General features: G+C 51.7%; 1 protein-coding gene and 2 pseudogenes across 1 annotated transcript; all 3 read left to right on the plus strand.

Moving 5' to 3' along the window:
• The first annotated feature begins 1,905 nt into the window (after window positions 1-1,905).
• LOC129356705 (AFG3-like protein 2) lies at window positions 1,906-7,566 on the plus strand (annotated as a pseudogene).
• Window positions 7,567-7,812: 246 nt separating this feature from the next.
• On the plus strand, window positions 7,813-16,861 carry LOC129356735 (poly(U)-binding-splicing factor PUF60-like; annotated as a pseudogene).
• Window positions 16,862-17,755: 894 nt separating this feature from the next.
• On the plus strand, window positions 17,756-21,676 carry LOC129356736 (kelch-like protein 18). Its single transcript, XM_055026291.1, is given in 11 exon segments — window positions 17,756-17,966; window positions 18,240-18,370; window positions 18,698-18,838; window positions 18,933-19,131; window positions 19,204-19,364; window positions 19,491-19,627; window positions 19,700-19,922; window positions 19,995-20,099; window positions 20,286-20,397; window positions 20,468-20,573; window positions 20,576-21,676. Coding segments are annotated over 11 exon segments (1,722 nt in total). The 5' UTR covers window positions 17,756-17,837; the 3' UTR covers window positions 20,854-21,676.
• The last annotated feature ends 1,267 nt before the right edge of the window (window positions 21,677-22,943 follow it).

Raw genomic sequence — 22,943 nt, forward strand, 5'->3', positions numbered from 1 at the left:
AGAATAGATAGATAGATAGATAGATAGATAGATATAGATAGATAGATAGATAGATAGATAGATAGATAGATAGATAGATAGATAGATAGATAGATAGATAGATAGATAGATAGATAGATAGATAGATAGATAGATAGATAGATAGATAGATAGATAGATAGATAGATAGATAGATAGATAGATAGATAGATAGATAGATAGATAGATAGATAGATAGATAGATAGATAGATAGATAGATAGATAGATAGATAGATAGATGATAGATAGATAGATAGATAGATAGATAGATAGATAGATAGATAGATAGATAGATAGATAGATAGATAGATAGATAGATAGATAGATAGATAGATAGATAGATAGATAGATAGATAGATAGATAGATTTACTTTTGGGTCGTTATATTAAACTTGTATTTGGTGATTGTCATCTATAGCGGAGGGAATATCACTTATTCTGTACTCTCCTTTGTTGTCTGCTGTAGACAACCAAACTCTAAACTCTATTGACCAAATCTTTTTCAATTTCTTATGGAAAAATGGTTTAGATTACTTAAGAAATCAGTGGTAATGAATTCTCATGAAAAAGAAGGCTGAATTTTCTAGATTTCACAACTCTAAATGATACTTTCAAAATAAATTGGTTAAAGTCATATCTAAAAAAATTCCATCCTCCATCTGGAATACTTTCCCAAACTACATTTTCTTCATGATATTTATACTGTATAGAAAATATCAATAAAATTTTCTGCATTTCACATACAAGTGCTTCTTTCATGGGCACTGATATAATAACATAATTTTTCTTCACATAAATTCTTCATCTGGAATAACCAATGTATCCTTCACAAAAATAAATCTTTATTTTATTTTAAATGGTTTAATAATAAAATCGTTCTGGAGGGTCAGCTATTTAACAAAAAAAATGTTTACTCAGATACAGTGAGTTCAAACTCACTGCAACTTTATGTTTTGTGTTTGATGCTGAAACTAATGAAATATGTGGACTCTTTAGAAATAATGTTGTTGATGAATACAAGGTAACTGACACCACTGTTAGTAAAGCATGTTTTTCTTCTACTTGAAAGAATAACAGAAATATTCGTTCCCTGTTTCAACAAGATATTATTTCTGTACTTTCATCCATTTTCTATTGGAATAATTTTGTCTGCGATTTACAATTGAAAAATGTGTGGACTCATCATCAGAAACTTTTTATAAACGACAAAATGAAAGCTCTCGCTTAAACTGTTAGATTGAATATATCCTACTAATAAATATACGATGACATATTTAAAACAATACACAAAAGAGCATCCAGAAACAATTAGTCATTTATTCTGGAATTGTCATATCACAAGAAAATTTGATAAAGAGTGTAATATCTTTATAAATTGTTTATATTGATGCTAAATGTTCCCTGAGTTATGAGCATATTATTTTCTGTTTTCATGGTAAGAATACAAATGCAGGCAAAAGACTGGCAATCAATCTAATTATTATATTTGGCAAATTTCATATTTACAAATGTAAATTTTCATCATCTTCACCTTTTTTCTTTTTGTGTTACAGTTTTGGTTTCGGAAATTGAACTCTATTTTTCCACTTTTTCCAAGGATCTGAACAAAAAACCTGTAAAAACATATGAATGTTGTGTTTCTCTGAATATTTTTTTATTTGTCATGTCTGTCATATCTGCTCTCTATTCGTTTTGTTTTTCATACCAATATATTTAAAGCGGACGGAAGAGAAGACTTTCCTGGGGAACCTGCTTCTCTGACATACAGCTGGTGAACGGTTTCCTCTGCGGGGATGAAGGCACCATGCAGTGTCTCTGACCCAGACAGGACACCCGTCTGGTGGCTTTAAATTTGGACTCTGACGCATTTAGACACATTTTAATCGATGGAGAATATGGCAGATTTACCTGACAAACATGGCGGTTGCAGTGGCGGTCGGGGAGGAAGAGGGTTTCCTCCTTCTGCGCTGTTCCCTATAGGGCCTGTAGGCGGCGCGGTGATCTTTCCCGAACTCTAATCGAAGAAGAAGGCGTGGAGGAAATATGTCGGCGCCGCTGGATGATTACCGAACGTTTTTTTTGGACCGACTCCGTGTTTAGAAGCCGCCCAGCCTCAGCGCCATGGCCCACCGGTACCTGCGGCTGCCTGCGGGCGGCGGGAGCCTGGTCCGGCTGCTGCTGCGGCCCCGCGGAGCCGCCAACAGGACGGTAGGTGGGCGCGGAGCGACAGGCTCACCTTGACCCGCTCCGGTTGGGTTGGGTTCGGTTCGGGAAGCCGCTCAGAGTCTCCGCACCGAACTCAAAATCATGGGGTCATCTGAGTGGATTGACTGACGTTTTCACCTGTTATATAGGTGTGACGTAAGCCGGATATCCTCTGCATTCGAGCGAATGCCGCCAGCAGTGTTGAAGCCTGTCCACTCTGTCCCTCAGGCTTGTCCACTCTGTCCCCCAGGCCTATCAACTCTGTCCCCCAGGCCTGTCCACTCTGTCCCTCAGGCTTGTCCACTCTGTCCCCCAGGCCTGTCCACTCTGTCCCCCAGGCTTGTCCACTCTGTCCCCCAGGCCTATCAACTCTGTCCCCCAGGCCTGTCCACTCTGTCCCCCAGGCTTGTCCACTCTGTCCCCCAGGCCTGTCCACTCTGTCCCCCAGGCCTGTCCACTCTGTCCCCCAGGCTTGTCCACTCTGTCCCCCAGGCCTGTCCACTCTGTTCCCCAGGCTTGTCCACTCTGTCCCCCAGGCCTATTAACTCTGTCCCCCAGGCCTTTCCACTCTGTCCCCCAGGCCTGTCCACCAACGTGGTGGTTCAAACCCTGGTTTACTGATCACGACTCTGATTCATCATAGAGTGATGTAAATTTTGAGGGTCAGATGCGCATTAGTTCGAAACAGCACTGTCCAGAACAGTTCTGTTGGTCCAAATGATTGGGTCAGCAACGGTACCGGGCCATGAAGGTGTTTAAGCCAACCTGTGGACCCTCCTCCCCTTAGGTGTCTCCAGCCGGTTCTGGTCGGGTACGCAGTGGACCCGTCCCACTGAGCGAGCTGCTGGGAGCCTCCAGGATCCTGAGCTCCAAACTGCCCAAAGGTGAGTGGAGACCCGGTGCTGGTTCTGTCCACACCTGGGCCACATGGGTCAGAGTTCTAACTATGGCTCCCCGGCTTCTCAGGTGAACTGAATCGATGCACTCAGACTCTTTCTGTTCTCCTTACAGGATTTGAGAAATATTTCCCAGAGAGTCAGAACCGGACCAGAACCTCTGAATCCGAAGCTAAAGGTAAAGAAGACACAGGTGAGTCTGAGTATGCAGACAGGTGAATAACTCATAGAACTTCAGAACCGACTGGGCTCTGTCTGTTGAACTGGGTCTCTGCTGGCGCCGTCAGACGGTGGTCCTACAGGTCAGAACCTCCAAAACGGTTCTCTTTCTTCAGAACCAACCTTAGAGTTTTGGTTTACCACAGGTAACCCAATAACCCAGGTTAGGACCGGTTCCAGTCCACTTTACATGAATAAACCTCCACAATGATGGATGTGCTGACTTCATCCTGACTCTCAAAGCCCGACCCTCTAACGGTTCTGACCCGTTTCAGAGTCCAAACCTGCCCAGAAACCGTCCGGAAGCCCGGCGGATCCGGGTCCGGAGGAGGGAAACGAGGCGGCCGCAAGGAGGAGAACTGGTACAGCGGTTGAAGAAGGTCAGTCACCTGATCCTGGGGGTGGGTCCCAGGTGTTACCTGCCCAGGTGTCTCAGGTGTTCCTCTCTCCAGGGTGACATCCCTTGGGATGATAAGGAGTTCCGCTTGTACCTGCTGACCGCCGTGGCGTTCTGGACAGCCTACAGCTACATCATCCTGCGGGACGGAGGTCGTGAGGTCACCTGGAAGGACTTTGTCAACAACTACCTGTCCAAAGGAGTGGTGAGGAACTGACCTGTGTCCGCCGTGGTTCAGTCTGCAGCTTTAACTGGTCATTCCCGCCAGGTGGAGCGACTGGAGGTGGTCAACAAGCGCTATGTCAGGGTGGCGTTCTCTCCAGAGAAGACGCCGTTGGATGGGGTGCGTCCCATCGGTCGGCTCGGGCTCGGGCCTCAGGTACCTGCAGCGCCACCACTGACTCCTCCCCTGTGTTTCCACCTGCAGCAGTACGTCTGGTTCAACATCGGCAGCGTGGACACCTTCGAGAGAAACCTGGAGACGGCACAGAGCGAGCTGGGCATCGAGAGCGAGAACCGCCTGCCAGTGGTATACTCCACCGAGAGCGACGGGTGAGCCACGACCTGCGACCTGACCTTCACCCCGACCCGACCCTGACCCTGTGGTCCTTCCCCGCAGGTCGTTTCTGCTCAGCATGCTGCCCACGGCGCTCATCATCGGCTTTCTGCTGTTCACGCTGCGGCGTGGCCAGCGGGCGGGGGCCGACCGGGCCGCGGCATGGGGGGTCTGTTCAGCGTTAGCGAGACCACTGCAAAGATCCTGAAGGACGAGATCGACGTCAAGTTCAAAGACGTGGCGGGGTGTGAGGAGGCCAAGCTGGAGATCATGGAGTTTGTCAACTTCCTGAAGAACCCCAAACAGTACCAGGACCTGGGGGCCAGATACCCAAGGTGAGGGCGGGATCAGGGTGAGGTTAGGCTTCCTTCAGGCTGGCAGAGGACGAGGCGCAGATGGGTTTTTCCGGATCAGCGGTTCTGTTGTGTGGCAGGGCGCCATCTTGACCGGACCCCCAGGAACGGGGAAGACGCTGCTGGCCAAGGCGACGGCAGGTGAGGCCAACGTTCCCTTCATCACGGTGAACGGCTCTGAGTTCTTGGAGATGTTCGTGGGAGTGGGCCCCGCTAGGGTAAGGTGCCGCCAGGGGAGTGGGCTGGGATCTTCTGAGGTTTCTCTGACCTTACACTCCATGCAGGTTCGGGATCTGTTCGTCATGGCCCGGAAGAACGCGCCCTGCATCCTCTTCATCGATGAGATTGACGCTGTGGGCCGGAAGCGCGGCCGCGGCAACTTTGGAGGCCAGAGCGAGCAGGAGAACACGCTGAACCAGCTACTGGTGGAGATGGACGGTGGGTCCCGCTTCCGCAGAACCATGGGATCCACTGAGCCGCGCCTCACTGTCCACTCTGTCCCACTCTGTCCCCCAGGCTTCAACACTGCCACCAACGTGGTGGTTCTGGCCGGAACCAACCGACCTGACATCCTGGACCCGGCCCTGCTGCGGCCCGGACGCTTCGACAGGCAGATCTACATCGGTGAGCGGGCAACTGGGCGGTTAATTATCAGGCAGGTATCAGCCAGGTGAGCTGGTGACAAAGCTCTCTTTCCTTTCAGGTCCTCCTGACATCAAAGGACGGGCGTCCATCTTTAAGGTCCACCTGCGTCCTCTGAAGCTCAGCACAGACCTGGACAAAGATGCTCTGGCCAAGAAGATGGCCGCCCTCACGCCTGGATTTTCAGGTACTACGCACCCTGATGGGAGTGACCAGTCAGGTGACGGTGTGTCTGAGCCTCAGGTGATTTGTGCGTCTCTCCCCGATTGCTGCCTGGCAGGCGCCGACATCGCCAACGTGTGCAACGAGGCGGCACTGATTGCCGCACGTCACCTGTCCGATGCCATCAATCAGAAGCACTTCGAGCAGGCCATCGAGAGGGTGATCGGAGGTGAGACCAGAACAGAACCGGCGTAGCGTCGGGCTTTGGTTCCGGTTCTGTAACCTTTCTGTTTCCTGGAGGTCTGGAGAAGAAGACCCAGGTTTTGCAGCCGGAGGAGAAGAAGACGGTGGCGTACCATGAGGCGGGTCACGCTGTGGCTGGCTGGTTCCTGGAGCACGCCGACCCACTGTTGAAGGTCTGTCTGTCAGGTTCTGTCAGGTTCTGTTGGCATGGCCGGGTTCTAATGTGGTGCTTCCTGTGCAGGTGTCTATCATCCCTAGGGGGCGGGGCCTGGGCTATGCTCAGTACCTCCCCAGGGAGCAGTACCTGTACACTACGGAGCAGTTGCTGGACCGCATGTGCATGACGCTGGGGGGCCGCGTTGCAGAGGAGATTTTCTTCGGCCGGGTCACTACTGGCGCCCAGGATGACCTCAGGAAGGTCACACAGAGTGCCTACGCTCAGGTGAGTCGCTCGACCTGGCAGACACTCCTTACCCCTATGGGTCCTGTCCGTCTGACTCGATGCTGTCCTCCTGCAGATCGTCCAGTTTGGGATGAACCCCAAGGTGGGCCAGGTGTCCCGATCTACCGCGGCAGGGCGAGATGGTTCTGGAGAAGCCGTACAGCGAGGCCACGGCCCGCCTCATCGACTCCGAGGTCCGGACCCTGATCAGCGAGGCGTACCGCCGAACTCAGCTGCTGCTGACCGACAAGAAGGCCGAGGTGGACAAGGTACCGCCATGCTCCGCCAGGGGCTGATGCTTGTGGGATCCCAGCAAGGCAGACTGGTTCTGGTTCCTCTGGGCCCGGTGGAGCGGGAGGCTGTTATTCCGGTGCCGGTTCTGGGGTGTGACTGTGGTTTCTGTGCAGGTGGCACAGCGGCTGCTGCAGCAGGAGGTTCTGTCGAAAGAGGACATGGAGGAGCTTCTGGGTCGGCGGCCGTTTGCGGAGCGCTCGACATACGAGGAGCTGGTGGAAGGGACGGGCGGCGAGGACGAGGACACGGCGCTACCGGAAGGCCTGAGGGACTGGAACCAGGACCGGAACCAGGACCGGAACCAGGAGAGCCCGGAGGAGCAGGTGGCCCGCCAGATCTCTGGAGGCATGCCCTTCTAGAACCTCCATAAACTGTTCTGTTGGATTCTGATCCGTTCCGCAGGTTCTGAACATTCCCACCTGAGCTGTTCCTCATCAGAACTCTACTGATGCTCCACAGAACCCACTCAGCTTCACATGAACCAGAACCAGGTTCATTCTGCTCATCCAGAACATATCAGAACCAAACAGAACCTCTCCATGTGTATCTGTGTAGAGCCCAGACTCGGTTCTTTCCTCAGAACCTCAGCAGGTATTGTGAGGAATGTTCCACTAAAACATCTGGCACCGTTCTGATGGGGAAATCTTTGGTTCAGAGTTCTACTGGGCCCAGCATCTGTGGTTTCCAACTTGAGCCCTCCAGAACCGCGGTTCTGCAGTCTCTAAACACTTCTCTGCTCCAAACATACCAGAACCAGACAGCCAGGTTCAGCGGCCCGGTTCAGGACTGGAACTAGAAACTTCTAGAAGCTACAGACCAAGGTTCTGTCAGGTTCTGTATGGTTCCGTTCTGCAAGAGATGTTCTCCTGCTGGTGTTCCACAGCCTGCCGCAGAACTTTTGACTGGAAACTGGAAGGGAACCTGCTGTTGATTCTGTTTTGATCCGGACCGATCCGGGTCACAGCTGTAGAAGCACCAGACGTCTGGACTGTTTGGTTCTGGTAAAGTCCTGGAGTGGTTCCAGCTGTTAACTGAAGCATATCAGAACCAGTTTCTGATCGGGTCTGGGTTCTAAAAGGATGAGTTCTGGGCCTGTAAACATGTAAAATGATGTGTGATAATAAAGGTGTATATCTTAGTTCTGGTTCTGATGGTTCTGTTCAGATCTCTGATCAAATAAATAACGGAAAAGATCAGAACACAAGCTAGCAGATGAACGTTCTTGGTTGCAGAATGTTCTTTGAGCTCCAGCTTCGACGTAACATGGTGACGTCATAAGGTCCCCTGGTACCGCCGGACCGACCTCAGCTGTGTCCGACCAAACTGAGTCATTAGGGCTTTTATTCTGAAATTTCTCTCAGAAGTGACATCATGGTAGCGTTGTTGTGTTCCGGGCAGTGTACAGATGCTAGTACTTGAGGAACTTTCTGCAGGTTTTAGGTTCGGTTCGGTCGGAGATAACTTCAAAGATCCGGAGAAGCAGCTCGTAGAATTACGGAGTGGGACGGCAGCGGAACCGGAAGAAGCTGCATGGCTGCGGCGGTTTCTGCGGTAAGAACAGGAACTGGAGGAAAGATAAGCTAATGCTAACAGGCCTGGAGCTACGAGAGCTGTTAAACACCTGGTCAGTGAACTGTTCACAGATAAATAAGTCAGTCAGTCAGTCAGCAGCTCAGTGAACTGTTCACAGATAAATAAGTCAGTCAGTAGCTCAGTGAACTGTTCACAGATAAATAAGTCAGTCAGCAGCTCAATGAACTGTTCACAGATAAATAAGTCAGTCAGCAGCTCAGTGAACTGTTCATAGACAACCAGGTCCAAGCCTCTTCTGATCGATGATGTCATCACCAGTCGGTGTGTTTTGATTGGTTCACAGGGAGGGCCGCCTCTCATCATGGAGAACGGACAGACCGCCACCCCCACCCCTAAGCTGGGCCTGCCTCCGCTCACCCCCAACCAGCAGGAGGCGCTGCAGAAGGTCAATCTGTTACAACGGGTCAGAACCAGAACCTGTGGTTCTGGTCGCTAAACTCTCTGGGTTCTCCCTGCAGGCTAAAAGTATGCTATGGAGCAGAGCATCAAGAGTGTGCTGGTGAAGCAGACGTTGGTGCAGCAGCAGCAGCTCACCAGCCTGCAGGTAACTCCCAGAGGCCACGCCCACATCGAGACCTCGCCCACATTGAGGCCACGCCCCTTTACCTCCTCTGTGATAGTCTGTTCTCCTCCCTCAGATGGCTCCTCTGACGATGGGTTTCGGGGACGCTCTGTCGCCGCTGCAGTCGGTGAGTATGATTGTGTTCTGTTCAGGTTCTGTTAGTCTATTGCCAGGATGTAATTTTTCTGCAGTTCATCGGCTTTCTTCTTCCATCAGCTCTTGATGTTTCATTTTCTCTAAAAATCCGGTCTTTACTGCGTAGTCGTTCATGCTAATAATAAATACTGCGACCCAGTCAAAGTTCTGTGTGAACGGTTTCCGACCGCAAACGACAGAAGAAGTAGCCGTGACAAGCATCACTCTGTTTGCGACTATAAAGATGGCTGCCGTCTCTGGATGGGTTTTAAAGTTGCTGAGAGCGACACGGTCAGCTGACGAAGGAAGCTGATAGCACACTACAGCAGCGGCTTTCAGCGGAGCACTGGCTGTAGCCTCTGACCCGGTTCTGACCCGGTTCTGTTTGGAGTCAGTGGTGGGGTGGGATGGGATGCGTTCACTGAGTCAGACTGCTTCCGTCACTTCATTATTATCATTTCAGATGTTTAGATTTACCGTCTGGATTCTTCTGCTAGCTTTGGCTCCACAGCCAGATTTTTGGGTGAAACATGGGAAACATTCAGGCTGCGTGAGAAGTGGGATCCTTGTGGCGGACAGACCGCCAAGGCTGCGTTCACCCAGGTGGAAGCTGACCTGCTCCCTCTGCTCCTCCTGTCCACCAGGTGGCAGCGCAACGCCAGCGTGCTCTGGCCATCATGTGCCGGGTCTACGTGGGCTCCATCTACTACGAGCTGGGCGAGGACACCATCAGGCAGGCCTTCATTCCCTTTGGTCCAATCAAAAGCATCGACATGTCCTGGGACTCGGTCACCATGAAGCATAAGGTCCAAGAGGCAGCCGTAGAACCTTGGGGTTCCCCCTTTGCTTCCCTCTCTGGTTCCCTCTCTAGTTCCCTCTCTGTTTCTCTCTCTGGTTCCCTCTCTAGTTCCCTCTCTGTTTCTCTCTCTGGTTCCCTCTCTGTTTCTCTCTCTGGTTCCCTCTCTGTTTCTCTCTCTGGTTCCCTCTCTAGTTCCCTCTCTGTTTCTCTCTCTGGTTCCCTCTCTAGTTCCCTCTCTGTTTCTCTCTCTGGTTCCCTCTCTGTTTCTCTCTGGTTCCCTCTCTGTTTCTCTCTCTGGTTCCCTCTCTGTTCTCTCTCTAGTTCCCTCTCTGTTTCTCTCTCTGGTTCCCTCTCTGGTTCCCTCTCTAGTTCCCTCTCTGTTTCTCTCTCTGGTTCCCTCTCTAGTTCCCTCTCTGTTTCTCTCTCTGGTTCCCTCTCTGTTTCTCTCTCTGGTTCCCTCTCTGTTTCTCTCTCTGGTTCCCTCTCTGTTTCCCTCTCTGTTTCCCTCTCTGGTTCCCTCTCTAGTTCCCTCTCTGTTTCTCTCTCTGGTTCCCTCTCTGTTTCTCTCTCTGGTTCCCTCTCTGTTTCTCTCTCTAGTTCCCTCTCTGTTTTCTCTCTGGTTCCCTCTCTGTTTCTCTCTCTGGTTCCCTCTCTGTTTCTCTCTCTGGTTCCCTCTCTGTTTCTCTCTCTGGTTCCCTCTCTGTTTCTCTCTCTAGTTCCCTCTCTGTTTCTCTCTCTGGTTCTCTCTCTGTTTCTCTCTCTGGTTCCCTCTCTGTTTCTCTCTCTAGTTCCCTCTCTGTTTCTCTCTCTAGTTCTCTCTCTGGTTCCCTCTCTAGTTCCCTCTCTGTTTCTCTCTCTGGTTCCCTCTCTGTTTCTCTCTCTAGTTCCCTCTCTGTTTCTCTCTCTAGTTCTCTCTCTGGTTCCCTCTCTGTTTCTCTCTCTAGTTCCCTCTCTGTTTCTCTCTCTGGTTCCCTCTCTGTTTCTCTCTCTGGTTCCCTCTCTGTTTCTCTCTCTGGTTCCCTCTCTGTTTCTCTCTCTGGTTCTCTCTCTGTTTCTCTCTCTAGTTCCCTCTCTGTTTCTCTCTCTAGTTCCCTCTCTGTTTCTCTCTCTGGTTCCCTCTCTGTTTCTCTCTCTGGTTCCCTCTCTGTTTCTCTCTCTGGTTCTCTCTCTGTTTCTCTCTCTGGTTCCCTCTCTGTTTCTCTCTCTGGTTCCCTCTCTAGTTCCCTGATCAGTTCTGTCTCTGCAGGGCTTTGCCTTCGTGGAGTATGAGGTTCCTGAAGCGGCCCAGCTGGCTCTGGAACAGATGAACTCAGTGGTTCTGGGCGGGAGGAACATCAAGGTGAGCCGGTTTCTCTATTTAGGGTTATTCTTGTTGTCTGAGTTTGTGGGTCTTTATTTACTGTTTCAAATTGTAGGCCTGTCACGAAAACAGATTTTGCTGGGCGATAAATTATCTCAAAAATTCTTGCGATAAACGATAATATTGTTTGAAGACCTTTTTACATCAATTTAATGGAAATTATGTAACAATACATACGATTTCCTGCCAAAGATAGATAGATACACTTTACTTTCAAAAGACACTTAACACTGAGACTGGTACACAAAATAAATAAAACAACCAAAACCACAAATAAAATAGATTCTTAGTCTCCATTAACAATAAATGTACTTAAATAAAAACTAAACAACATGAAGCCAAAGTGGAAATAAACACTGCATTCAACCAAAAGAGTGCAGATTATGAAGTCTGTATAGTATATTGGGCTTCAGTAACAATGAGATTTAAATAGAGAAGAATCCGACTGAATGATGCAATAGTTCAAACTACAGGATTTTTTTACCCAGAACGACAATCTGAGAACGTTCTTCGTTCTGAGATTGTCCCTTGTGTGTTACGGTAGATCGTTGTGTGTTACGGTAGATTGTGTGTTATGGTAGATCGTTGTGTGTTAGGGTAGATCGTTGTGTGTTACGGTAGATTGTTGTGTGTTACGGTAGATTGTTGTGTGTTACGGTAGATCGTTGTGTGTTATGGTAGATCGTTGTGTGTTAGGGTAGATTGTTGTGTGTTAGGGTAGATCGTTGTGTGTTACGGTAGATCGTTGTGTGTTAGGGTAGATCGTTGTGTGTTAGGGTAGATCGTTGTGTGTTACTGTAGATCGTTGTGTGTTACGGTAGATCGTTGTGTGTTACGGTAGATTGTTGTGTGTTATGGTAGATCGTTGTGTGTTACGGTAGATCGTTGTGTGTTACGGTAGATCGTTTTGTGTTACGGTAGATCGTCGTGTGTTACGGTAGATCGTTGCTCTGATCTAAATCAAGGATTTATCCAGACTGGGAGAGTGACGCAGTAGCCAATCAGAAAGCGCGGATTCTCCTCCTGCTTTCTGAGGGGAAACACGGAGGGAATCCCGAACAGCTGACACGATGCAACCCAAAGTCCAGCAGACATCGGAAACAACATGAATGTTTATTCAACAGTTTGTGCAAAGAAAATATAAATAACTAGGGGAGGAGTTGGAGGGAAATCTCTACCAGAAAACCCGGAAACTTTTCAGCTGTTCTTCGTTAACGTGACATAAATAGTTTATAATGATTTTCATTCAGTCAGACTGAGACTAGCCACATGCATTGCAGGTAGATTGTAGTCAGGAATTGATTAATGCCTGGTTCCAATATTAGTGAACTGGGTTTATTATTTGACACCACACGATTCGATTGAACCGTTATAGCGAGGATTTCTGTTGGCTAATGTGTCTCTCAGGTCTTGACAATGATGACACGATATAGCCGATAAATAAAATGAGGTCGATAGTTTTAACTTATCGTCCGATTAATTGATTTATGGTTTATCGCAACAGGCCTAGCCATCAGTGAATTTTTGACCATGGAAAGGGCCAGAGCAGGAACCACCCGGTTAACCGTGAACTGGTGACATTACGATGCATTAGAAAAGAGAAAACCAGCCTTCCCAGTAATCACCAGGAAAACCAGTTCAGCTGCACACGTACCAAAACACCAAGAACACAAAGCCCAATCATTAGGGAAGCTGAGTTCAGTTCAACGTTCCCAGTGGAGTGCCTCTGAACGCTGAGAGGCCACGCCCCTCCCTCGCCGGCAGCAGGGAGGGGCTGCTGATCATGTGACGTCGCCCATCTTTATCCCTGCGCGCTGTCTTGCAGGTCGGCCGGCCCAGCAACATTGGCCAGGCTCAGCCAATCATCGACCAGCTGGCGGAGGAGGCGCGGGCCTTCAACAGGATCTACGTGGCGTCCGTCCACCCCGACCTCTCCGACGAGGACATCAAGAGCGTCTTCGAGGCCTTCGGCAGGATCAAGTCCTGCATGCTGGCCCGCGAGCCCACCACCGGCGCCACAAAGGCTACGGCTTCATCGGTGAGGCCGGCCGGGTGTCAGGTCCGCTCTGGTCCTCTGGACGTGATGCGGCGAGCTCTGTGAAATCAGCTTGTCCTCTGTGTGTCCAGAGTACGATAAGCCTCAGTCGGCCCAGGACGCCGTGGCCTCCATGAACCTGTTCGACCTGGGGGGCAGTACCTTAGGGTGGGGAAGGCCGTGACTCCGCCCATGCCTCTTCTCACCCCCACCACTGCTGGAGGACTTCCTGCGGCGGCCGCTGTGGCTGCTGCTGCTGCCAGCGCCAAGATTACAGCTCAGGTACATCATGGAGGGACAAGGTCAGGGACAGGGTCAGGGACAGGGTCAGGGACAGGGTCAGGGACAGGGTCAGGGTCAGGCTAGCGGGTTCGGGCACAGCCAAGCCTTATGGGGGAAATTCACCGTGAATATTTTGATGCTGATGAATATGACGATCTAAAACAATTTATTCTCGTCAATCTGATTCTGTCCAGGGAAATCTGAAGAACCGAGTTTAACGTCGAACATTTTACAACATTCAGAGGAATGTTTGAAATGTTCAAGCATGACAGGAGAACTGACATCTCATGTCAAACCATTGAGGTATAAATGCTCAAAATGTCTGTGTAGCTTATTATGAATGTTCCGTTTTTAAAGAATATCCAACTAAAAAAAAATTAAGACAAAACGATAGCGGTTGTTTATATCCCAGCATTTTCTGCTGCTTCGCCGTTCAGGCCTCCTCCAGGGGGCGCCACTACTAGTTAGGTTTGTTGCTGCCGATTCCGACACCGACCCCCATGAGGCCAATCTGCCGATCACCTGGACTGGCTGTCAATGTTTGGCATTAGGAATAAATGGCAATATGTGGTCTTCCAAAATGGAAAAATTATCTGGCAATAGATTCACCTAATTTAGACATAAAACATACAAAACACTACAGCATCTACTCAGTCCAAAGGACAACTGAAAAACCTGCAATCAGTAAGATGATATGAAACAGGAAGGCTCTTATACATAAGTCAAATAAATCTCATAACACTGCCTATATCAAATAATGTTGAGTACAAGAAGAAACATTCATTCAATGTTGTTCAACAGGTTGCATCAATAACAATCCTGAGTTACTAAATCCAAACTTCCTGAGAACATGGCTGTTTTGTTCTGATTGGTTGGTTCTGACTGAGCTGAATGCAGGAGGAGGCAGAAGAGATTGATTATTGATTATCCGTCTTACGTTCGGACATAGCAAAAGTTTCATTACAAATACAAAATATTTCCTGTTTCAGTTGCATGCTGCAGCTTTAAGCAGCTGTTTGGTGTGAGAGTTCACCGCCGGTGGTCGATGAAATATTACTACCGGTAGCGGCGGTCCAGTCGGACCAGAACCAGCGTCTTTCACCGCCAGCTTGTTGATTTAAATGAGTTTTTGGGTCATTTCTTTAGCTTTCTGACAGTGATGCTGCTCTACCTGTTGGCTTTTTTTCTGCGTTGAGCCTCGATGGAGACAAACTCTGTCAACTGCTTGTTTACCCTGACCCTGACCCTGACCCGACCCCGACCCTGACCCCGACCCCGACCCTGACCCCGACCCCGACCCTGACCCCGACCCTGACCCCGACCCTGACCCCGACCCTAACCCTGACCCTGACCCCAACCCCAACCCTGACCCCAACCCTGACCCCCAACCCTGACCCTGACCCCGACCCTAACCCTGACCCTGACCCCGACCCTAACCCTGACCCTGACCCCGACCCCAACCCCAACCCTAACCCCAACCCTGACCCCCAACCCTGACCCTGACCCCAACCCTAACCCTGACCCTGACCCCGACCCCAACCCCAACCCTAACCCTAACCCTGACCCTGACCCCGACCCTGACCCCGACCCTGACCCCGACCCTAACACGCAGGCCAAGAAATGAGACAGGCAATCGGCAATAGAGACATTGATCAGTGATTCTGATCAATGTATGATCGGCCAATTTGATTGATCAGCACACCTCTAATTAATACTAAATAATATACATATATTTAGATGCACATGGATTATTTTTCATGTCTTCTAGATGAGGAGTTCTAGATCCAGAGAGGGCCAGATCTAGAAAACAATCTAGATCTGGCAGAAGGTGTTGGGGGACATTGTGCTGCATTCAATGTTCTTGGAGAAAAGAGATTCATGCGCTTAATGTCCAATTTCCCATAACTATTTATTGAATTCATAGTCGCCAGCCCCCAGGAGATCCGCCCCAGATTCAGAGATTCAGCTGTGAATCCGTCTCTCCTCATTTCCATCTGGCCTTCAGGAAACCTTCAAAACAAAAGTGGGAGATTTGGGAGCCATCTTACTTTTGACAGAATGAAGGAATTCCATATTAATAACAGTCATTGCCATTTGTGTAAACTGGTGAATGTTAAACCATGCAATATATTTACTTCATGTTTTATTTCTAAGGTAGGCTCTGTGATAATCTAAGTCCATGTTAAAAATGTTCAAACTTTCCACTAAATCTGGGTGAGCCTTCCTAGCAGGGCTGAACCCGCATTATAGCTATGAAGCTAGAGCTACAGGAATAGCTATAATGTGGCCGGGTGGGGTAGCCAGGTGGGCGTGGCTGGGTGGGCGTGGCCGGGTGGGCGTGGCTGGGTGGGGTCGTGGGCGTGGCTGGGTGGGTTAGCCTGGCGTGGCTGGGTGGGCGTGGCCGGTGGCGTTCCTACTGCCTCAGTCTCTCTCTGGTTCGTCAGGATCCGGTCGGAGCTTCGCTGCTCGGACCTTTGGCCGGGCCCGACGCTCCTCTCCCAGCAGCTGGGACTCCCGCAGGCTGTCATGGCCGCCCAGGCGCCAGGAGTGATCACAGGTGAGCGGGCGCCGCCGGTGCTCCCGGTCCTCCCTTCTTCCTCTATCGCTGACCGCCGGCTGCCCTTCAGGTGTGACCCCGGCGCGCGTCGGCCTGCCCCAGGTGGGACTGGTGAACCCGGTTTTGGCTACGCCTCCGTCGGGCTCGGAGCCCCGGAGGAAGGAGGCGGAGTCTCAGCTGGAGGCGCAGCAGGAGGCGGCGTCGGAGCCGCTCAGCGAGCAAGAGCACATGAGCATCAGCGGCAGCAGCGCTCGCCACATGGTGATGAGGAAGCTGCTCCGCAAGCAGGAGGTGAGCCCGACCCGATGTGAACCGGGCCTCGGCCCGACCTCTGACCTCTGCCCTCTGCCCCCAGTCCACCGTCATGGTGCTGAGGAACATGGTGGGCCCCGAGGACATCGACGACGACCTGGAGGGCGAAGTGACGGAGGAGTGCGGGAAGTTCGGCCAGGTGCGGCGCGTCATCATCTACCAGGAGCGGCAGGGCGAGGAGGACGACGCCGACGTCATCGTCAAGATCTTCGTGGAGTTCTCGGAGGCGGCGCACCGGAACCGTGCCATCCAGGCGCTCAACAACCGCTGGTTCGGGGGCCGCAAGGTGGCCGCTGAGGTCTACGACCAGGACCGCTTCGACGCCAGCGACCTGTCGGCGTAAGACCCGCCCGTATCCATGGAAACCCTTCTTCTCCTGCAGGTTGCGCCGAGCCGGGCCGAGCCGGGCTTCCTGTCAGAACCGAACGTTCTGCCGGTCCGGATCTGGACCGAAACTGACTCCATCCGGATCGGGGAACAAAGAGCGAGTGGTTCTGGTTCGGACGGGACTGCTGTGACTGGGTTTGGACCGGAACCGACCTCGGTTCTCCTGGACAGACGATCCTGAACGTTCCCGACACGAATTCTCAGAACTGAACAGAACTGGGCCGGGTCCAAATGAATAAATGTTTTCCGCAGCTGTTTAAAGGTTGTGAAGCTGCTCTGATTGGCTGAGCGGACCGGATCCACCGGACCCGGTCCGCTCAGACCCAGTCCACCGGCCCGGGTCGACCCAGTCCACCGGCCCGGGTCGACCCGTCCAAACACTCCCGACGGGAAACCTGACTCGTCATGACAACCCGGGTCTGTCCGATCCACCGATGTCTCAAATCGGTTCTGGACCGGCTGGTTCTGGTTCTCCTCTTGGAATAAAATTAATAAATAAAATCACTCCAGAACCAGACCTGGAACCCGTCCGGATCATGTTTCTGCAGGACCGGGTGAACGTTGGGGCTTCCACAAAGTTCTGATCCGGGTGCTCGCCTTTACCGGTTCTGGAAAGGTTCTGTTCACCATCAGCAGATGGTGCTGAACTGAGCTCAGCCTCAGGAAAAGGTCCAAACCCAGATGGGGTTCTGATCCGATTCTTCCAGAACAGGTTCTGCTGCTGGTCCATGAAGTTCCACATGGCCTCAGTGTTTCTCGACCAGTCAGAAACAATCGGGCCTTGCGAGACCTGCTGACCCGCATTACCAGAACAGGTGAGGACCAGAACCTGACTGAGAACAGGAACGTTAGAAGTCTTGGGTCAGAACCGAGCCCATCTGGATCTGATCTCTGTTAATATCTGGATTGCTTTGGAGAAGCTCGACCCAGAAGAACCAGATCATTTGGTTCTGCTCAGCCTTCCTGCGGTTTTGTCCAGACCGGAACCAGTCCTGGTTAAAACCCGTCCAGACGAGAAACCGAACCAGACTGGAACGGTCCTGATCGGAACCCGTCCGGACTAGAACCCGTCCGGATCAGCAGGAAGGCGAGGCTGCAGTGTCGCCTTCAGGTCAGCAGGTGTCGCTCTCGGCTGGGAGAAGTTTTCACGGTTCGGATCTTCAGAAAGCCGAACACCAGAACCGGACCCAACACCAGAATATATATTTGTTCTGAGCTGCAAATTCGGAACTAAAGTCCAGATAAACCGAACCTCCAGAACCGAGCAGAACATTTCAGCGGTAAAACGGGCCAGACTGGCTCCGAGCTTTTATTTTGACGTCTTGCCCCGCTACGCCGGAAGTGTGCGTACGGCGGCTCGCAGGACTCGGTCCGCCTCCAGGTCATCATGGGAGACTCCGTGTGCGAAGAACTCGAGGACCTGGTTCACTTCTCCGTCCCAGACCTGCCCGCGAGAGGCTACGTCGTGATGGAGGAGATCCGACGTCAAGGCAAGCTGTGTGACGTCACTCTGAAGGTAAGCGAGGCGCGCGAGGCTAGCGGTTAGCTCACGAGCTACTGGAATGCTAACTGGATGCTAACTAGCTAACAAGACAGACCATTGACAAACAGCTGATAGGGCTGGTATCGATTTTAGGTGACAGGTCACGTGATTACACCTGTCAGTAGACAGGAAGTGGATTACCTGACCTGTTGCATAGCAACTAATGAGCTTTCATCGATCAGATCACAGCTGTTAATGGAGTTGGAGGTGCGATGGTTCTGGTTCTGACCCGGCTCGTGTCTGCAGGTCGGGGAACATAAGTTCAGCGCTCACCGGATCGTCCTGGCCGCCTCCATCCCGTATTTCCACGCCATGTTCACCAACGACATGGTGGAGCGCAAGCAGGACGAGATCCTGATGCAGGGCATGGACCCCAGGTACGAACCAGGAGGACCAGGTTCGCATTCGGTCCGTTCCCAGTCTATCCGCCAAATTTCTATATTTTCTCTTGTGTTGTATTTATATATTTTTTATTTATATTTTACCTATATTCTTATTCCTTGCTTATTTTTGCTTAATTTAGGGTTTTGGCTACTCACATTTAGTGTCTTTAATTTGTATTTGTTGTATTCTTTAGTATTTTGCGCACTGTGTGCCACTTTTCTGCCTGTAAGCTGCTGGTAACTTCAATTTCCTGAGGGAGTCTTCCCAAGGGATCAATAAAGTACGAGTCTGAGTCTGACCAGTAGCTGTCTGTGCCGCAGCGCCCTGGAGGCTCTCATTAACTTCGCCTACAGCGGCCGCGTCGCCATCGACCAGCAGAACGTCCAGGCGCTGCTGATTGGCTCCAGCTTCCTGCAGCTGCAGAACGTGAAGGACGCCTGCTGCTCCTTCCTGCAGGAGAGGTGAGCTCCTCCGCACGCGCTCCGTACGACGGCCGCCACGTCAGCCGCCACGTCAGCTGACGTCTGCGTGGCGACCGGTCCCTTCTTGTTCCAGGCTGCACCCCAAGAACTGCCTGGGCGTGCGTCAGTTCGCGGAGGCCATGATGTGCACGGCGCTGTACGACGCGGCCAACGGCTTCCTGCAGCGCCACTTCGTGGAGGCGGCGCTGTCCGAGGAGTTCCTGGCGCTGCGGGCCGAGGAGGTTCTGGAGCTGATGGGCTGCGACGAGCTCAACGTCAAGGCCGAGGAGCAGGTGAGGCGGCGCCGCTCGCTCCCTTGCTCACCGCCGCCGTGGCTCGCTCACCGTCCCGCCTTACCTGTGCAGGTGTTCGAGGCGGCGCTGGCTTGGGTCCACCACAACCGGGACCAGAGGAAGACTCTGCTGCCAGAGCTGCTGGCCAAGATCCGACTTCCTCTCTGCCAGCCGCGCTTCCTGTCCGACCGCGTCCAGCAGGACGAGCTGATTCGCTGCTGCCACAGGTGCAGGTGAGGCGCAGCGTACCTGAGGCACCAAGACGGTGCAGGAGATCTGGACTCGCAACAGTCAGGTTCTGATCGGGTGCTGTTATCACTTTATTGATTGTCTATTGATCAGTGTTGATCTCCCATCAGGGACCTGGTGGATGAGGCCAAAGACTTCCACCTGGTCCTGGAGCGCCGCCCTCACCTGCCCTCCTTTAAGACGCGGCCGCGGTGCTGCACCTCCGTCTCGGGGCTCATCTACGCCGTGGGCGGCCTCAACAGCTCAGGTAGCTCCGCCTCTCTCACCTGAGCTGGCGCTGCAGAGTCCAGGTGGAGCTGAGTGTCCTCTCCCTGGTCAGGTGACTCCTTGAACCTGGTGGAGGTGTTTGACCCGGTGGGGAACTTCTGGGAGCGCTGCCAGCCAATGAGGACGGCCCGCAGTCGAGTGGGCGTGGCTGTCGTCAACGGCCTGCTGTACGCCATCGGCGGATACGACGGCCAATCGCGGCTCAGCACGGTGGAGGTGTACAACCCGGAGACGGACGGCTGGACTCAGGTGTCCAGCATGAACAGCCAGCGCAGGTCAGTGGCGCGCCTATTGATCGGAACGACCGATCAGTAACCCGATCGATAACCCGACGCCGCCTTCCTCAGCGCCATGGGAACCGTGGTCATCGACGGCCATATCTACGTCTGCGGCGGATACGACGGGAAGTCCTCTCTGAACTCTGTGGAGTGTTACTCTCCAGAAACCGACAGGTGAGTTCTTCTTGGTGGGCGGTCTGTGAGGAAGATGATGAAGATGATGGTCTCTCTCTCTTACCTGAGTTCAGGTGAGTCTTGCTGACCTGATCTCCCACCTATCTGCTGCTCAGACAGCAGGGGGCGTCCGTAGCGCCAGCGTAGCGACTTCCTGTCATGTGACTCACCGTGTTTCCTCCTCAGGTGGAGCGTGGTGACGGAGATGAGCGTGAGTCGCAGCGCCACCGGCGTCACCGTGTTCGACGGGCGGATCTTCGTGTCGGGCGGCCATGACGGCCTGCAAATCTTCAACACGGTCAGTGCCGCTCCGCCGCCGTTCGCCGTCTGCTGGGCTCACCTCACCTGTGTGACTCCTCCCCCTGCAGGTGGAGTACTACAACCACCACACGGACCGCTGGCACCCGGCGCCGGCCATGCTCAACAAGCGCTGCCGTCACGGCGCCGCCGCGCTCGGCAGCCACATGTACGTCGCCGAGGCTACGACGGCTCCGGCTTCCTGAGCGGCGTGGAGGTGCTGTCCGGCGTGTCGGGCCAGTGGAGCCTCCTGGTGGCCATGAACACGCGGCGCAGCCGGGTGTCGCTGGTGTCGACGGCGGGCCGGCTGTACGCCGTGGGCGGCTACGACGGCCAGTCCAACCTGAGCTCGGTGGAGATGCTGAACCCCGACACCAACCGCTGGATGTTCATGGCGCCCATGGCGTGTCACGAGGGCGGCGTCGGCGTCGGCTGCGTCCTGCTGCAACCCGCCTAAGAGGGGCGGGGCCTCCGGCGCTGACCAGAGCTTCTCAGTAGGACGGAGAGGCTCGCCTCCTTCGGCATTCTGGGAAAAACTCTAGAGCCTGCAGCAGCTGCTACGATAATTTACCGGCTTCTGATTGGTCAGAGGGAATCCCATAGAGCTGCTAGCTGTAGCAACAGCACCTGGAGGGGCGGGGCTTCATGACCTGCAGGGTGGAGTCACTGAGCCCACAGACGGAGGAGGCGGAGCTTCAGGCACATCAGATGGTGGAGGTGACATCATCAGCACCTGGTCAGGTGCTTCCAGGACGTTTCCAGGTGACAGACGCTGGTTTAGCAGCGCATGCACAGCTCAGTGCGCGGCCGTGTTGTTCCGATAATTTAATATAAATAATTTATTCAGGAAACGTGTTCAGTCCACTTTGTCTGTGACATCATACCAACATCACACGACCAGCTTTAATACAGTAAGATAAACTTTGATGCATCGACGCCTAGAAAATGAAAACGACTTTAGTGAAACTTTATTGAACTGAAACATTTCCAGACGTTTGTTTGTGAGCCTCCTGCTTTTCATTAAATACCATTTCAGATTTTCAGAACATTGAATTGCAGCGATGCTCAGATCTCCCTGCTGCTGGTGAATCATGACTAAAACATTCACTCTTGATCCATTTTGTTGTTTTTCTTTATTTTGGTTATTAAACGGTTTTTTAGCTTTGATGTTATTATGGTCTCAAAATTTATCGTCCAGCTGAATTCGTCATGGTGACGCATCGATCAATCGATCGATTGATCGATTGATCTCAATATTAAAGCACTTTATTCCTTCTGAAGACGTCTGGATGATCAGTTACTGATTCCTGATCGATCAAATGTTATTGATTTCTGCTGATCCAGGTTATCCTCTCCGTTACCATGGTGATGTCTGATCAGTAATTGGGAAGGAGACCGGGTTCTGTTGAACTGGGTTTATCAGAACCAGAACAGCTGATTTCATGTTTCGGACTCTCAGAAAGGCACCTGAACACATCAGATTCACCTTCAGTCACTTTTATTTTGAAAACGACAAACAGGAAATGGAGTCCAGAACATGAGGAGTCCAGTCTGGAGCAGAACCAGAAGTATAAGGTCCAAATCGGTCTTCGGACTCATCACACTCGCACTGCATTTCAGCCCAACCGTGTCGGATCAGTCCCACCTGGACCCGATCAGAACCGGGTCCGTGTTGGTCTCCAGCGGTTCTGCTCGTCTTACATGTTGTACGTGTTGTTCTGGTCAAACCGGGTGGTTCTGATGGCGGACAGAGGCTCCTTAACGACCCGGGAACCGGACTCTTCACTGGGCCTGGGGGCCGGCCGGTCCAGAAGGTTCTGCAGGGGCGGAGCCTCAGGGGATGCTTCAGCACAAACACCTGTACAGGTGAGATACTGTTAGTTACAGTTTCCTGTCCTGTGACTGAGGAAGGCGGAGCCTTTCTGAGCTGCAATGCCGTCAGAATGGGTTTCATTTGGTGGGCGGAGCCAACAGGTCAGCCATACAAATCCTGACCAATCAGATTGTTCAAACGAACTGAACTCCCACTTACATCCTGTTGCTACATGTTGCTGCTACATGTTGCTGCTACATGTTGCTGCTATATGTTGCTGCTACATGTTGCTGCTACATGTTGCTGCTATATGTTGCTGCTATATGTTGCTGCTACATGTTGCTGCTATATGTTGCTGCTACATGTTGCTGCTACATGTTGCTGCTACATGTTGCTGCTACATGTTGCTGCTACATGTTGCTGCTATATGTTGCTGCTATATGTTGCTGCTATATGTTGCTGCTACATGTTGCTGCTACATGTTGCTGCTACATGTTGCTGCTATATGTTGCTGCTACATGTTGCTGCTACATGTTGCTGCTATATGTTGCTGCTACATGTTGCTGCTATATGTTGCTGCTACATGTTGCTGCTATATGTTGCTGCTACATGTTGCTGCTACATGTTGCTGCTATATGTTGCTGCTACATGTTGCTGCTATATGTTGCTGCTACATGTTGCTGCTATATGTTGCTGCTACATGTTGCTGCTATATGTTGCTGCTACATGTTGCT

This window comes from Poeciliopsis prolifica, unplaced genomic scaffold, assembly GCF_027474105.1.
Source record: "Poeciliopsis prolifica strain line A6 unplaced genomic scaffold, Auburn_PproV2 SCAFFOLD188, whole genome shotgun sequence".
Classification (NCBI taxonomy): Eukaryota; Metazoa; Chordata; class Actinopteri; order Cyprinodontiformes; family Poeciliidae; genus Poeciliopsis; species Poeciliopsis prolifica.